Source organism: Berghia stephanieae, chromosome 1, assembly GCF_034508935.2.
Source record: "Berghia stephanieae isolate SIO BIC M18660-M18661 chromosome 1, UCSD_Bste_1.3, whole genome shotgun sequence".
In the NCBI taxonomy this organism is placed as follows: domain Eukaryota; kingdom Metazoa; phylum Mollusca; class Gastropoda; order Nudibranchia; family Aeolidiidae; genus Berghia; species Berghia stephanieae.
Genome location: NC_088360.1, coordinates 104,044,588 through 104,060,884, shown reverse-complemented (window position 1 = coordinate 104,060,884; position 16,297 = coordinate 104,044,588). Strand labels below are relative to the sequence as shown.

The 16,297-nt window shown below is 35.6% G+C and overlaps 1 protein-coding gene across 1 annotated transcript in view; it reads left to right on the top strand.

The window, feature by feature from the left end:
- LOC144962634 (uncharacterized) overlaps positions 1 to 16,297 on the top strand; it is a 49,192-nt gene that overhangs the window by 29,354 nt on the left and 3,541 nt on the right. Inside the window, exons 13-14 of the mRNA XM_078895735.1 lie at positions 5,905 to 6,051; positions 15,734 to 15,835. Coding sequence (XP_078751861.1) covers positions 5,905 to 6,051; positions 15,734 to 15,835 — 249 coding nt within the window. The remainder of the gene's footprint in view (positions 1 to 5,904; positions 6,052 to 15,733; positions 15,836 to 16,297) is intronic.

The window sequence follows — 16,297 nt, the reverse complement described above, 5'->3', positions numbered from 1 at the left end:
AGCGATCCTGATTTGTGAGTTTGTGTTAAAAGTGACATACCTTTCACGCAATACACATTTATATTTTCTCCTGACATTACTCGTGTCTGATTGTTTACACTTGTTTGGAGTGATGCATTTGCAGTTTCTTTTGGATATCCCACGATTTTGTAACATTTGTCTGCTGTGCGGCCTTTCATTCCACAATATTCTAAGTGAGCATTTATATAGCGCAATATCCACTTAACGTGCTCAATGCGCTTTACAAGGGGTCCCTGGTCAACAGCAACATTTAACATGTAGGACGAGACATGACGCCTGTTAGGCGATATTACAATTTTTCGGACAAAGACAACGCTGTTAACGGCCAGGTACTCATTTTACACCTGAGTACGGTGAGAGAATGTGAGTAAAGAGTCTTTTCCAAGGACTCAACTATGCGCCGAGCGAGGCTCGAACCCAGGACCTTCCGACCCGAAAGCGAGTGTCATACCACTAGACCACATAGCCGCATTGACATTTAATTATAGGTTTGTTGGTTTTCTTATACTCAGTATTATTGTCAGTGCTATTTCTTGTTTTGTTTTGATAGGGTCGGCTATGGTCTCTATTGAACTGTTTGTTCCATGGTTTGTTACTATGATCATCTTGTTTCACTTGCGTGTTCCGAGTGATTGATCGGCTCGTTCTATTTGAGTACTGAACGAAAAATTCATCACTATTATTATGTTTTCTTTCATGACCGGTTTTTGTTTTTTCAATTTCCAGCATCATTTGGGTCCTTTTGGTTTCTTCTTCTGCTAAAGCTATTTGTCTTTTTAGTTCCCTTTCTTGGGCTCTTTCTTCTCGTTCTTCTCTGCGTATTTCTTCGTTTTCTTCTCTACGAATTCTTTCTTCATTTTCTTCTCTACGAATTCTTTCTTCGTGTTCTTTTTCTTCTCTACGAATTCTTTCTTCATTTTCTTCTCTACGAATTCTTTCTTCATTTTCTTCTCTACGAATTCTTTCTTCTTTTTCTTCTTTTATTTTCTCTTCGCACCATGAAAATATTCTTTCCTGGGGTATTTCTAAGTCCTTTGCGAGACTTAAGTATCTTTTATATGCTTCCATTTTTGCAATAAATTAGTTACGATATTTTATATATATTATATTGACAGGATACTGTTACTGACTGTTTTATTTATTTACACTTACTGGAATGAACTGTTCTATTTTTAGAAATCTCTCTCTCTTATTTCAACTTATTATGTATGTTGAATTTGATGCCTTTTATCGTTATATCTTATAAAGCAATGTGTCAATACAATGCGGAGTTATGACTTGTGTCAATAACAATGTGTCAATCGCGTGTACTCTAAACTATGTTACTACGAAAAATGTATCACCAATGTGTGTGACTCGTCGTTAGTTTGTGTACAATTATTCGCAATGACGCTAATATACTAGAGTGTGATAACAATAATAGGATGCCAAAATAATCCCAAGTTATCTATCACTAAATATAACACGACGGCTAGTAGACTCCTTTTATTATTATTTAGTTTTTAAAGACTCACTTTTCAGAACATAATATGTAAGTGGTTTTCGGTAACAGTAGTATGCCAAAAATGTATTTAAAACAAATCACTATGCAAAACAAATCACGATGTCTATAGTTACTATGTGATGCCCAACTCATGTAAAAGAGAATAATGAAGGATATATCTACCAACTCAGTTCGTGGCTGGGACCTCTCTCTTGTTCAATGGTTGTTCAACAATTGTAATTAGGCATTGAAGAGTGTTTAACAGTGATGTCTGAAATACAAAACAATAAAATATCGTAAGATTTACAATAGTTACAAAATGTGTTCACAACACTGAGTGATTGGATGACAGGTGAATGAATCGTTATGGAATGTAAACATATTGAAAACAATTCATGAATGAGGTAAACAACAAAATGAAATGAGTGATGTAATAACAAAGTGGACAAGGAATGAATGAATGAATGAAAAACTGAGTGAATAGATGAATGAATGAATGGATAATGTATGAATGAAAGAATGAAGGGAGGAATAAATGTATGAATGATTGGATAAATGAGTGAATAAACGAATGAATGGATGAATGAATGAATGAATGAATAAATGAATGAACAATGAATGAATGAATAATTTATAAATGAAGGAATGAATCAATAAAATGCTATTCAATTTGAATGAAAGAATGAATGGATAAATTGCTATTCCGTTTAAATGAAGAAATGAAAAAGAAAAAAAAATTAATCCTGTAAATAGGGAGTTCAATTAAAATATGATCAAGTGGGGCAATTAAGAGTTTTACAATTTAAACTTTAAAGTTAGATGAAATAGATATAAGTAACTAAATAAATTCAATTCTTTATATGTGTCCCCTCCAAAATGTCATGGTCTCAAGTGAGTAAAGAGCTACTCGACTATGCATAAAGATATATGTAGAATGAGGCCCCAGAATTTACTAGTTACTATAAATGAAAAACAATTAACGATTTGTTTACAATGAAATAAAAATAATGATGAAATTTAATTAAAAGAGATAAACAGTGATCGTGGCAGTTACAAATAGAGATATGAATATTTTACGTAACTTATGATAATATGTCAGGTTCATAAGTTTACGTTTCCAGGCAGTTGATGGGCTTGGATGATCTATTCCTCTGATAACAGGATTGGACTCGTAAAATTCCACTTCCAGGCAATTGGTAAGAAGTTATTGTGTAGTCCTTTGACAGCGGGCTTGGGTTTGATCCTTGAAGATTATACAATCAAAGTTAAAAGCTCCGGCGTCTTAATGGTGTAGATATAATATCTACAAAGTCCCAAAAGATAAAAATCTTCCAGTATATATATAGGAATAGAACGACTGGCCGTCCGGCATAGATTGTGGAGAGAAAGTGAGTGTCGAATGTTAGACCTATCAGCTTTTATAATAAGTGGCTACGTGACAGAATGTAGAACGAAAAGTATTCACTAATTAGAAATTAATTCGAGGGAAGGCTATAAAAGGAAAGACGATCTAATATTAGAAGGTAAAGTTTATCTAAGCCTACCGAAATATAACTGGAGTGAGATGAATTCAGTTCTTAATAAAATAAAATTTAATAAGATAATTGTGAACAACCTTTACTGTGACAGGGACCTAGATTGATCCTTGGTGCAGTCGAGAATTTTTCTGATCCCCCTGTCCACCCAGCAGTGAATGGGTAGCTGAGTTTTAGGTTTGGTGGAAAATATTTTGCGATAGACTAGTGTCCTATCCAAAGGATAGAAAGTAATTGCTATTGTCAGTTTCTCGCTATAGAATCGGGGATAAACTCCGGATCCATGCGCCCAATGGCTCTGAAGGACTGCTATATTTTATGTAATTTCTCCTGTTCTGAATATGTTGGTATTTTGTGAACATTGGAGTTTACCCCTGTAGGCTGAAATCCAGTGACTGTACTTGTGAGAATTTTTAAAGTGATCTAGAAAATTCCTGCATATGGATCACTCAAAAATAATCTACATATTGTTTTCTGTTTGACCTTACCCCTACATGTCATTTGTTTTTTTGGTTCAGAAAAATGAATGGAGCGGGCACTTATGTTGATAACAACAAGAAATGAAGTTTGAGTAGGAAAGTGCCAGAAGACAACAGAGAATAAAAATTTTGCTGCGGCGATGGGAGCTCGAACCCTCGACCTTACTGGTACGACAATTCCGCCTGGCCGGGGAGATCATGACACTACCGTATGAGCTATCCACGACCCCAGCGAAGTTTTTATTCTCTGTTGTCTTCTGTCACTTTCCTATTCTTCATTTCTTGTTGTTTTTTGGTGCTTGATCGCTTCATCTATTCTACCAACTCCTGAGTTGGGTTTTCTGACCTCCCATAGTGGGCAGGGAGGTCACTCTCCGTCTTCTATGCCCCATTATATCGGTTTTCCAGCTTGCCTTTTGTCTTTTTCGTGGTTTTGTCTTTTCCCGTGTCAGAGTCCTTGGCTTGGAGGGAAACAGTCAATTATATAATTGAAATTTCCTAAATATGTCGCAAGTGCTGTAAAACCCTTAAAAACAAACAAGACAATATTTCATCAACTCTGTATTCACTGGCACTGAGATGACCAAAATGTATTGAGATAGACAAACAATTCTCTGGTTTTGCAAGGAACCTTTTCAGTGGTCTCAGGAGAGATACAATTGATTGCTACAAGATCTAGGTCTGTTTTCAAGTTTTTTGGGGTTTTTTTTCTGTTTGTTGTGTTGTTTAGTTTCTATTGTGTGTAAATTACTGCAGACCACGGTGACTGTGTATTTATGCATTACATATATTGGTTGTTTATTTTATTTATTACTGATCCTGAAATGACCTGTAAGTGTTGCAAATACTGTTCAAATAACAAAATAATTAGATAAATAATAATTAATTAATTAAATAATTAGAAAATAATCAAATAGACTAGCATAGGCAAATCTCTCTTGACAGCCAAAAACACAAAAACAGTTTTTCAATCTTATTTAGATAAAACACGCCCACCAATGCCTTAGTGCACGCCTTGTTTCTTTCACCTTTTTTTTTTACACTGTCACATGAATTTGATTCCGTGTTTATTTTGGAGTGGCTTATTTATTTCTTTATGTATTTTACTTGCTTTAAAATTGAATTTTAAATGGTCATGAATTTTGAAGAATCTAAGATGCTTTAATTTCTTTTCAACTTTTATTGCCTAAACTTTTGTACTGAAAACCAATTGATTCTGCAAGGGAGCAACAAGTATATACCATTACATCATGATAAGATGTTTGTTGCAAGATACTGCCCCTTTCAAATCAGATACACATTACAAAAATAGTAAATAATGGATCCTCTGTTGGTAAGTACTCCCTGTTACATTTTATATAATTTACGTGACATGCATGCTTGTTGTATTTTGACTTTTCTTTTTTTAAATTATATTTTGCTGTTGATTATTTTTACTTAAACCGTCATTTGTTAATTTTGGACATATGTTTGTACTTAAATATTTGAAATATTGGATTTTTCTTTATTTTTACATACACTACCAGTACAACCAAAAATATGATAAATGATTTAAATTTTTTTCACATTTAGTTAAATTTGATTAAGATAGAAAACATTTTTTTGCTCTATTTTTATAATGCATCTAAGACATGTATCAAATTACATTAATCATGAAAAATCAAACAAAAAAACGAGCTTTCATATAGATCAATATCCACTAAACTTGCTCAAAGCGCTTTATAAAGGGTCTCTGACCAACAGCAACACGTAACATGTTGAACGAGACATGACGCCTGTTAGGCAATATTAATGAGTGGGTACTCATTTTACATCTGAGTACAGTGAGAGAATGTGAGTAAAGAGTCTTTTCCGAAGTCTCAACTATGCGCCGAGCGAGACCACAGGCCCTTCCGATCTGAAAACAAGTGTCATACCACTAGACCACTTAGCTGCATAGATACTCCAAATCTATTCCATTTTTTTTCTCATAGATCAAGGAATGACAAAGTATCTTTGCCTTTCTTGCTAGCTTTTTAACATGTTAAGAAAATTTATTAAAATTAAGCTTTTATGTAGCGCAATACCCACTAAACATGCTCAACGCGCTTTACAAGGGGTCCCTGGCTAACAGCAACACAAAACATGATGATATTACAATTTTTTCCCAACATCGACAATGCTGTTAACAGTCAGGTACTCATTTTACACCTGAGTACCGTGAGAGATTATGAGTATAGAGCCTTTTTCAAGGACTGAACTATGGTCTGTGCGAGGCTCGAACCCAGGTCCTTCCGATCCGAAAGCGAGTTTCATACCTCAAGACCACACATGACCAAATAACATAGTTCAGAGTTCTGTTTTTATTAAGCACATTGGTAATTTTTTGCTTCTTATCTCTCGGAAGGTGCCCGACGCCAGGGTGTGATGGGAGTGGTCATGTGACAGGAAATTATGCTTCTCATCGAAGTTTGTCTGGCTGTCCGAGGGCTGCTCGCATGAAAAAGATTCTAATGAAAGAGGGAGATAAGAAAGAACCAGAGGATCCTTTACGGTATTTATGATTTATGAATTGTTAAAACCAAACCTGTTAATGCACCCATTTTCATCTTGTGCTGGCTGGTCTCTGGTTGAGACTTTAAGGTGATCTCAAACTAATTACACTGATAGCGTGAAATCTATATCTGTTCCCTATTTCAACCAGTCCCCTTTGTCTTACTTTTTCTTCAAGTCCTTTTTATTCTACACCAAGAATGTCTTTACTCTCCAATTTTCTTCCTTTTTACTGGCGCTGATATGACCTAAATGTGTTGCAAGTGCCTTAAAACCTGTAAAATCAAAACAAACAAACAAGCACCCATTTTCAAATTATCAAATGAAATGGGTTGTCAAAGCATTTTGCTGGGTGGGGTTCCCGACCTCTCAAAGTGGACAAGAAGGTACTTGCAGTGTCTTCTATCTCCATGTATCTGTTTTCCAATTGCTTTCTGTCTTTGATTTGGAATGAGATTACTAAGTTTTGTCCTGACCCTCTCCATAGTCCTTGGCTGGGAAGGAAACAGTTGAATTTATAGTTTTGGGAGATTATATTTTTTCCATTGAAAGTCATCTCTCTGTTATGTACTGTTATTTTTTTTCATTTTTAACATATGATTTGTTAACATTTGAGTGTATTCCTCCTTGTGGGATTTTGTGCTGGTGTCTGGGTGAACCATTTACGTAATATCAAACTAAGTACACTGATAATGTCCTCTTGGAATCTACATCTGTTCCCTATTTGAACCATTCCCCTTTATCTTACTTTTTCCTCGTCCTTTTTAATTGTACATCTAGAATGTCTTTGCTATCCAATTTTCTTCCTTTTTACTGGCGCTAATATGACCTACATGTGTTGCAAGCGTCGTAAAACCCTTAAAAACAATAAAATCAAAGCAATTTGTTAAAAGTTTTGATACCTTACAACTGTTTCAAGCATATCAATACAACAAGCTAGAAGCTTTGGACTGTAAAGGGTAATGAACAATAAAGAATATAACAGCTTTGAAAAATAACAAAACACCAAACATACAGAAACACTCAGCCAATAAACAAAATATATAAAAACAGACAGAAAGCAGAAAAATATTTGGGACGTTTTATTATTGCGTAGCCGATTTTATTATTAGCTGAAGAAGGGTTTTGATCCCAAAACATTCTATATTTGGGACTTTGTTCTTTTTTAAGGCCGTTATATTCATTTTTGTTCATTACTTTTTCGTAGATTAAAGCTCGAATTTCAGTTTTACTTTTTTTAAAACTCTGCTTGCTACAATTTCATTCTTCATTTCAGCTTCTCTCAGTAAAAAACAGATTTATAATATTTTGAATTATATACGATTGACTGGTTTAGTTAGACTTGATTATATGTACAATGTTGAGCTCTCACCCATAAAACTAAAAACTTTAGCAGACGCTTTTGAAATACATCTTCTCTCTCCGCACTTCCCAAAAAATATGAAATGCCTTTTGATGTCAGTAGAAAAAAAGGTCTTCCTTTAATCATCATCATCATATCTTTTGTCAATCAATTTATTAGTTTAGACGTCCAAGTTAAGATTCTATCTTAATTCAGAGGCTTACTTACTTACTTATCCGAACAGCGACCAGCTGAGCTCTAGCCCTTCGGTCTTGTGCCATGACGTAGAAGTTAGACGTCTTTTGTAGTTGTTCCAGGTGATTATACAGTGTAATTCAGAGGCTTAAAATTAAGATTATCTCTTTTATTCAGAGGCTTAAATCTGAGATCAGCTCTTTAATTCAGAGGCTTAAATTTAAGATTATTTCTTTAATTCACAAGTTTAAATCTAAGATCATCTCTTTAATTCAGAGGCTTAAATTTAAGATCATTTCTTTAATTCACAGGTTTAAATCTAAGATAGGTATGACAAAACAGTATATCAATGAGAGGGGATGAGGGTTGAATTGCTTGGTTGGATTTTATATAATGAAGATTGATTTGGATAAGTTAATGGATGAGAGTACAGGATAGATAAATTGAAAATAGCAAAACCAGAATACTCCATTAACGAAAATAATACTGTTTAACCCAAATGATAATTAATCCAAAGAAAATTCAAATTATCATTTTTTTTTCTTCATTATTTGTTTACTTGATACAAACCAAAAGTGAGACTCTACAATCTACAACTGTGCCAGAAAGAATTGTTATCGATTTATTGTTTACCTGGCCAATGATTGAAAAAAATAAATTGATTTTCAAAACGTTTACGTCATACTCAGTCCAAACTATTGCACAAGAAAGGTGAAGGTCTGACAAAGTGTGTGTGAACAAAGCAGGCTGATTTTTTTGGGGGGATGTGTTTGTTTCTTTCTTGTACTTTTCTTTTTTGCTTTTTCTAGTACTGTTTTATACACACTTTTTCAGATCTTTATCTTACGCCAGTCCTTCTCCCTAATTTATCACTTTGATATTTGCCCAAGATTGAGTCTGTATTTAATACTGACACCAAAGACGTGGCAAACATTCAGCACAAATTGTGATCTTTTTGACAGAACTATCTGGATTCTAAGTGATATTAGGCTGTTAGAAGCTGAGTACTGTAAAAAGTAATAAATACAAATGATGATAACAGCTTCAAAAAAGAACAAAACACCAATCACGGGGTGTTTCGGGCTCAAAACCCTTCTTCAGCCAACAACAGAAAACAATAAAGACATAAATACATTACTAAATTCCAGATTGATGACAGAGAAATTTTGTTGGTCCTCTCTGCTTTAGAAAAATCTTGGAAAATCTTTCCAAGTTTTTTCTACAACAGAGAGGACCTACATAATATTTCTGTCATCCTTTCCAAGAATTTTCTACAGCAGTGAGGACCTACAAAATTTCTCTGTCGTCAATCTGGAATTAGTAATGTATTTATGTCTTTATTTTTTTGTTGTTGTTGGCTGAAGAAGGGTTTTGAGCCCGAAACGTTCCGTGTTGGGTATTTAGTTCTTTTTTTTAACCTGTTATATTCATTCTTGTTTATTACTTGTTGTAGTCTTCATGAATTCATGCCTTGACTACCCCCCCCCCCTTCCTCCATTTTCAATATGCAATTTTGCATAGAAATAGATAACCAATTCTATTGAATTAAAAAAAATATCCCTTGTTTTATTGAATTTGAAAGTAAGATAAATGAAGTTTGAGGGTTAAAATTTATATATAAGATGAGTTTATCTTAATTATTGTGGCAAGCTGCCCAATCCCTGGATGTGATGGATCTGGTCACGTGACAGGAAAATATCTGTCTCACCGAAGGTACTTGAGTGTAATTGATGTTTTTGCCGCCATGTTTATGTATTGATAAAAGTTGGAGAAGCGTGTATGGAGATACAGAGCCAAACAAAGTGAGAACAAAAATACAATTATAATATCTCACCTAAATACAGTTGAATCTAGGTATAAGAGTGATGGTGGGACCCGCCTTAAATCTCTATCACTGATATAATCGAGTCCTGTTATACTCGTAGTTCGATTATCAAGGGAAATAACCCAAATGGTCTGAATCACAATTTATAATGATGTAGTATTGATTAGTAAGTAGGTTATACACGCCCACACACACACATGCACACTCACTCACACAGAGCCTAGCTCTCAGTTGCCTTTAGCTTTAGGCTTAGCTGAGCGCAATCTCGTAGCTAATATATTGTATTTGGCTATATTGAGTGGGTTTCACGCTCCTGTTATAAACGATTGTGCTCTTAAAAGACTTGCTATAGCCAGTTAATTTTACTAAAGGCAAAGAGGGAGAGAAAAAACAAACAAACGGGGATTTGAAAGACCCCTTTTATATCCGGACCTTTTATACTGCGGTTCCACTGTATCAGCCTTTGTTTGTTGGGGATCACTCCCTTGTGAAGGAAGGCCTAGATTTTAAATGTATTTTTGTACCTGCTCTGTCATCCACGTGTTTTCAGATTTTTATCTTCCACCAGTGCCTGCTGCTAAATTATTCATTGTACCAGTGTTTTCTTCATCTTCAGATATTTGATGTAATAATTGATTGTTTTGTTTGTTGTTTTTTGTTTGTTTTTTGTTTTTTAATGTGGTGCACATTGTGATCCAGTTTGAAATCCTGAATACCAACACTGAATTTAAATCGACAATATTGAGGATGATGATAATCAGTAATAGACACTTTCAAGGAGTCAAATATTTAAAAAAAAACTTTTTCTTTAAAATGACTCAGAATTCCACTACTCTTCTCTCTTTCTTTCTTTCTTTTTTGTTTTTTTTTTTGTTTGTTTTTGTTTTTATACATACACAAAAGTGTACTGAGTTTTGTCAAATTGCTGAATTAAAAAACCCACAAAACATTGCAAACCTTGTGTAGCTGAAATGAAAGATACCCAGAATGCATCACGTTTAAAAAAAGCTGAATGAGTGAAGATGGCTCTTGAGCCCCCTCTCCCCTTTCCATCTTCCAATTTTATTACAGTTACAGTGGAATCCTTATAGAGTCAAAACTCTTAAAACCAATTTCTGCTTAAAGTCAAGTCAACACCTCCTGTTGTCTCAAATTTTCTTCTCTTTATCTAAGTACTAAGTGCGTTCCGTTGATAATGGATAAAGTCAACTAATCTTTCTTGTCTGGGGGTGCTGGCTTTATCAGGATTCCACTGTATTTATCTCTTCTCTTAATTGTGACCCCCTGTCTCAAAACCGTATTATTTCAGGATGAACTTTTGAAAACAAAATTACGTCCTTCCACTATAGTACCATTAGATACCCTTGCCTAGGCATTCCATGAAGGAATATAGATAATCCATGAAATAAGATGTCTGATTTTAACAGGAATCACCCATGTTGTCCAAGTGAGCAAATTGGGGGTTAATAGTCTTGCCCAAGGTAAAAAACGAAAGTGCCTGAAGTGGGGCTCGAACCTGGGATATTCCAAATCACAGTGCAATGCCTTAACCACTCGGCCAGTTCTTCCCTTCTGCCCTGTATGATGTGATGTAGTAGATGCTGGAAATAGAATTTATAGTTTAATTTGGGGTTAATTTCACTTCATGATGATGAAAAAATAACGATAAGTAATGAAATGTAAGCTTCAATTTAGTGATTGAAGATAGATTACTGTCCCATATTCTTCGTTATGGTTGATGGGAAATCGATAGGATACTGTTTCCTGTATTGATAAAAACGGGATGTTCGTACTGTCATTATTTTAATTATTAAATTCTCTGTTCGGGATCCTGTTTATTCCAAAATAATACTGTTTTGAGATGGCAGGTCACAATTATGATAGTTTGTGTAAGAAGTTTTTGTGATTTATTTTTATTTTACTCCACATAGACTTCATTCGTACTTCTATTTTTACCTCACAAAGAAAAGCATGTTTGTCTTCTTATCCCCCCTGTCAGTCAGTCACAACACAATTTCTATAAATCGCATATAGTATTAATTGCAGAGCTGCCAATTCCCATATTTCGTGACGTCCCAGGTTTGAGAGTTTTTGCCTAGATGAGGGCCATTTAAATCGATCTTATATTTGAAGGACGAGTTATTTGGTCAAATTTTTAAATACATGTTTTTCCGGAGTTTGGCAATAAACTGGTTAATGGACCAGATTAGGATGACACAGCGACTGACCGTCCTGATAAAATCTGGGTTAATGGACCATATTAGGATGACACAGCGACTGACCGTCCTGATAAAATCTGGGTTAATGGACCTTATTAGGATGACACAGCGACTGACCGTCCTGATAAAATCTGGGTTAATGGACCAGATTAGGATGACACAACGGCTAACCATCCTGATAAAATCTGGGTTAATGGACCAGATTAGGATGACACAGCGGCTGACCGTCCTGATAAAATCTGGGTTAATGGACCATATTAGGATGACACAGCGGCTAATTGTCCTGATAAAATCTGGGTTAATGGACCAGATTACGGTGGCACAGCGGCTGACCATCCTGATAAAATCTGGATTAATGGACCAGATTTGGATGACATAGCGGCTGACCGTCCTGATAAAATCTGGGTTAATGGACCATATTAGGATGACACAGCGGCTAAATGTCCTGATAAAATCTGGGTTAATGGACCATATTAGGATGACACAGCGGCTAAATGTCCTGATAAAATCTGGGTTAATGGACCAGATTTGGATGACATAGCGGCTAACCGTCCTGATAAAGTCGGGGGTGTCCCTTTTTGGCGACCTAGAGGACAAGAGAAATATTGTTAGATGACCAGGTTGGATATTTAAGACTTGAACTTGTTATAACTATACCCTTGCTACTTGTTTTCAGTAACTATACAATCTAATTTTAGATTATATTCAAAAATAAAAAAAAACTTGAGCATTTGTATAGAGCAACTATGCACTAAACGTGCTCAAACTCAAAGGGCTTTACAAGGAGTCCCTAGCCAACAGTAGCTCTTAACTTTGAGGACGAGACATGAGGCTGTTTTCAGGGGATATAATTTTTGCTGTTGTTACCTGAGTACGGTGAGAGAATGTTGTGAGTTAAATGCCTTTTCCAAGGACTCAACTATGCGTCACTCAGAACGGGACTCAAACCCTGGACGTTCCGGGTTGAAGGCAAGTGTCATACCACTAGACCATATCGTTGCACATTTAGTCAAAGCATACGGCCAGTTTGGGTCATGGTTGTAGCCTGCATTAGGATGTCCTGTTTAAAGGTAAAAAAAGTAGTCTTTCAAAGTCATTGGGCCCGTGGAGCCAGAGTTTATCCCAGTTTCTATAGCGTGAAATGGACAATAGAAATTCTTGCCACCCTTTGAATAGGACACTAGTCTATCGCAAAGTACTTTCTGCCAAATCTAACAAACCCAGCTGACCAATTACTGCTTGGTGGGCAAGGGGGGGGGGGATCTTAACTGCACCCAGTACTGATATCAGTCCCTTTGATTGTGAAGCGAGTGCCCTAGCAACTGAGCTATCGGGGTCCCGTTATAGCTCTTTGAAAAGTTGGCTGCTATGGGATAATATACTTTTGGCTATGTTGGAAAATCCTGATTATTTATAGTCATTTCCTTATTTTCTGACATTTTGGGTTGGCAGCTCTGTGAGATGTTATTTTAGATGGGTGGTTTATAATAGAATAAGTGCAATGTGTTGTAATTACTATGTTGATTTTTTTAGTCTAAGCTTATTAGTTGAAATAAATTAAATTGTTAATCTGTATTTGTTTGTTTCTTTTAAAATAATTTTTGGACGTCAAAAAGATGCAGTGAGAGGAAGATTTGAATAATAAGTTATATATATAATAATAATAATACTTTTTTTTTTGGTAACGTTGCATTCTTATATGCAAAAATATCTCACCTAAAAGTGTCACAGATAGAAATGTCAAAGCTATAGAATTGGTTGAAACGCTTGCTCCGGTTCTGTTTTGGGCGATCCTGTTTCCTCTTGCCCTGTGGGTTCCATTCAAGAATCTGCTTGGGTATGTCACAGGGCTCCTTCTGAAGGGTATGGCCAACCCATCGCCACTTTCTGAGCCTGACCTGGACATCCATTTGCTCGTAGTTTGTTTAACTTGAGAACTTGTCGAAGTTTGTACCTTGGCTGATGTGGTCAAGGTTGTTCGCCAAGTCTCTGACTTATAGAGCAGGACTGTTTTACCATTAAAGATGACTATGTGTAAATTTTATAATGTTTCCTTTGGTAAAGATCTGCAAACTTTTTAGAAAAATGGATAATTCTTTTTTTTTTTTAAATACCTTTTGAAATGTTATGGATTCAAAGAGAGGTTAAAATGCTCTCCATAGAAACCATTTTTCTGTTTCAGGTCAGTGTTACAAACATGTGATAATTTTCTCTTTTGGTGTTATGTATTTACTCCAATGAATGTGGTCCTTTGTTTTGTTATTTATTTATTTGTTTTGTGGTTCCTTTTTTTTTTTTTTTGGAAAGGTCAGAGATAGCTTTAATATTTATATCTATGTGTACGATAAATGTTTATTTTTCAATACATTATCCTTTATTATAAAAAGTTGTATGCAGTATTAAGGTCACACCTGCACCTTTTCAAAATAGGCCTATCTTCTTCTTCTTCTTCTTCTTCTTCTTCTTCTTCTTCTTCTTCTTCTTCTTCTTCTTCTTCTTCTTCTTCTTCTTCTTCTTCTTCTTCTTCTTCTTCTTCTTCTTCTCTCTCTCTCTCAGACATGATTTCAGCCCTATTGGTGTTCTTCCAAGTTGTAAATCTTTACAAGTATTAATACCTCAATTTTTCCTTATTATTATTATTTTTAAAACATATTAATTCAACTTTATTATTATTCCTAAGAGTTAAAAGAAATTTTAAAAATAGAATGCATATTGGCTGTCTGAACGGGTTTTTGTTGTTTAAAATGATTGTTTTATTCTAGAAGTGATAATTTCTAATACAGTGGAATTCACATAACGGCAACACCCCATTGCCTTAATATAGATAGTATGCGCTTGGCTAAGAAGCTCATAACATTGCCATCTGGAAGTATAACGGACCAACACACAAAACTGTGTATATCCATGAACGTTAATAGTCAGGTTAATACAGTTTAATGAGAATTACTCATAAACGCGGATGGCAAAAAACAATAACAAAGACCTGAGTGACGTCAACTAAGAACTATCTATAACGATAAAGATCTGAAAAAATGTGTATGAAACAGTGGCAGACAAGGCAGCCTTCCACAATTAGGGATCGAACCCCAGACCTCCTGATTACTAATCAGACATGCTATCATTACACAGAGGTTTCCAGATAGTGGGGACGATTTAATGCCTATACTCTTCATTGTAATCAGGAAGTTTGAGGTTCGATCCTCAGTCGAGGAAGGCTGATTTTTTTTAGGAGGGTTTTTTTTTTTTCTTGTATTTTTCTTTCTTCTCTGGCACTGTTTCATACACAGCTTTTCATATCTTTATCTTACTCCAGTGCCTTCTCCCTTAATTGTTACTTCTTTGATGTTTTCTATATATAATGATAGAGGTATTTAGGGTATCGATATTATCATATAGGAGAAATAGCATCCGCTATTAGGAGCCATTTAGCACCAAGTCAATATAATGTCATCAATGACGTGCGGCTATGTGGTCTTGTGGTATGACACTCGCTTTCGGATAGGAAGGTCCTGGGTTCGAGCCTCGCTCTGCGCATAGTTGAGTCCTTGGAAAAGATTTTCTTTACTCATATTCTCTCACCGACTCAGGTGTAAAATGAGTACCTGGCCATCAACAGCATTGTCTCTGTCGGAAAAATTGTATTATGTGCGTCATGTCTCGTTCTACATGTTACGTGTTGCTGTTGGTCAGGGACCCATTGTAAAATGCTTTGAGCTCATTTAGTGGCTATTACGCTATAATAATAAAAAAAAAATTCAACAAAAGTGCCATTTAAAACCCTGAGCTTGAGCTTTATTATGTAGTGCAATATCTACTAAACGTGTCCAAAGTGTTTTGGAAAGGGATCTCTAGTGAGCAGTAACATTTAACATGTAGGATGAGAATTTTTTCAGACAGAGACAACGCTGTCAATCTGTCAACGGCCAGGTACTTATTTTACACCTGAGTATTGTGAGAGAATGTAAGTAAACTCATTATAGGCCACTCAGAGCAGGACTCGAAAGCAGAACCTCTTGATCCGAAGGCGAGTGTCATACCACTAGATCACATAGCGACACACACAAAAAACCGCATTGCATGATTTTCATATTTTTGATTCCAGTGCTTCAGGCTGTCCTCTAGTCAGCAAGCAGAGAGGTCAAAGGTTCCCTGGAACAGATTACAAAGAATCGGAATTCATTGATGGCAGGATGGATAGCACCTAGTGAGTTCCATTGGATTTTATTTTAATTTATATGTATGTATGCTCGTGTAACATCTGGGATGATCGAAGGAAAGAGAGCTAGAGGAAGACAAAGAATGACATATCTAAATAACCTAAGAATGGCCAAAAGTGATTTAAAAAACAACACAGGTTTCATGCGCACCGCAGAGGATCGTGATTCGTGGAGACAGCTGACCGGCAACATGCTCAAGAGTACAAGCCATGATGGATGATGATGATGCTCGTGTGTGTTTTTGTGTGTATCTGGTTTCTAACAAGGTTAAGAAATCTGGAAAATGGTCAGGAATTCAATCATTGGGGGTACATGGGTCTGGAAATGGTCAGGAATTTGTTAGGTCAACATCACGACTATCATAATGTTATCATCACTACCACCATTACTGCAACCAGCACCACCATTCTTCATCATCATCATCATCATCATCATCATCATCATCATCA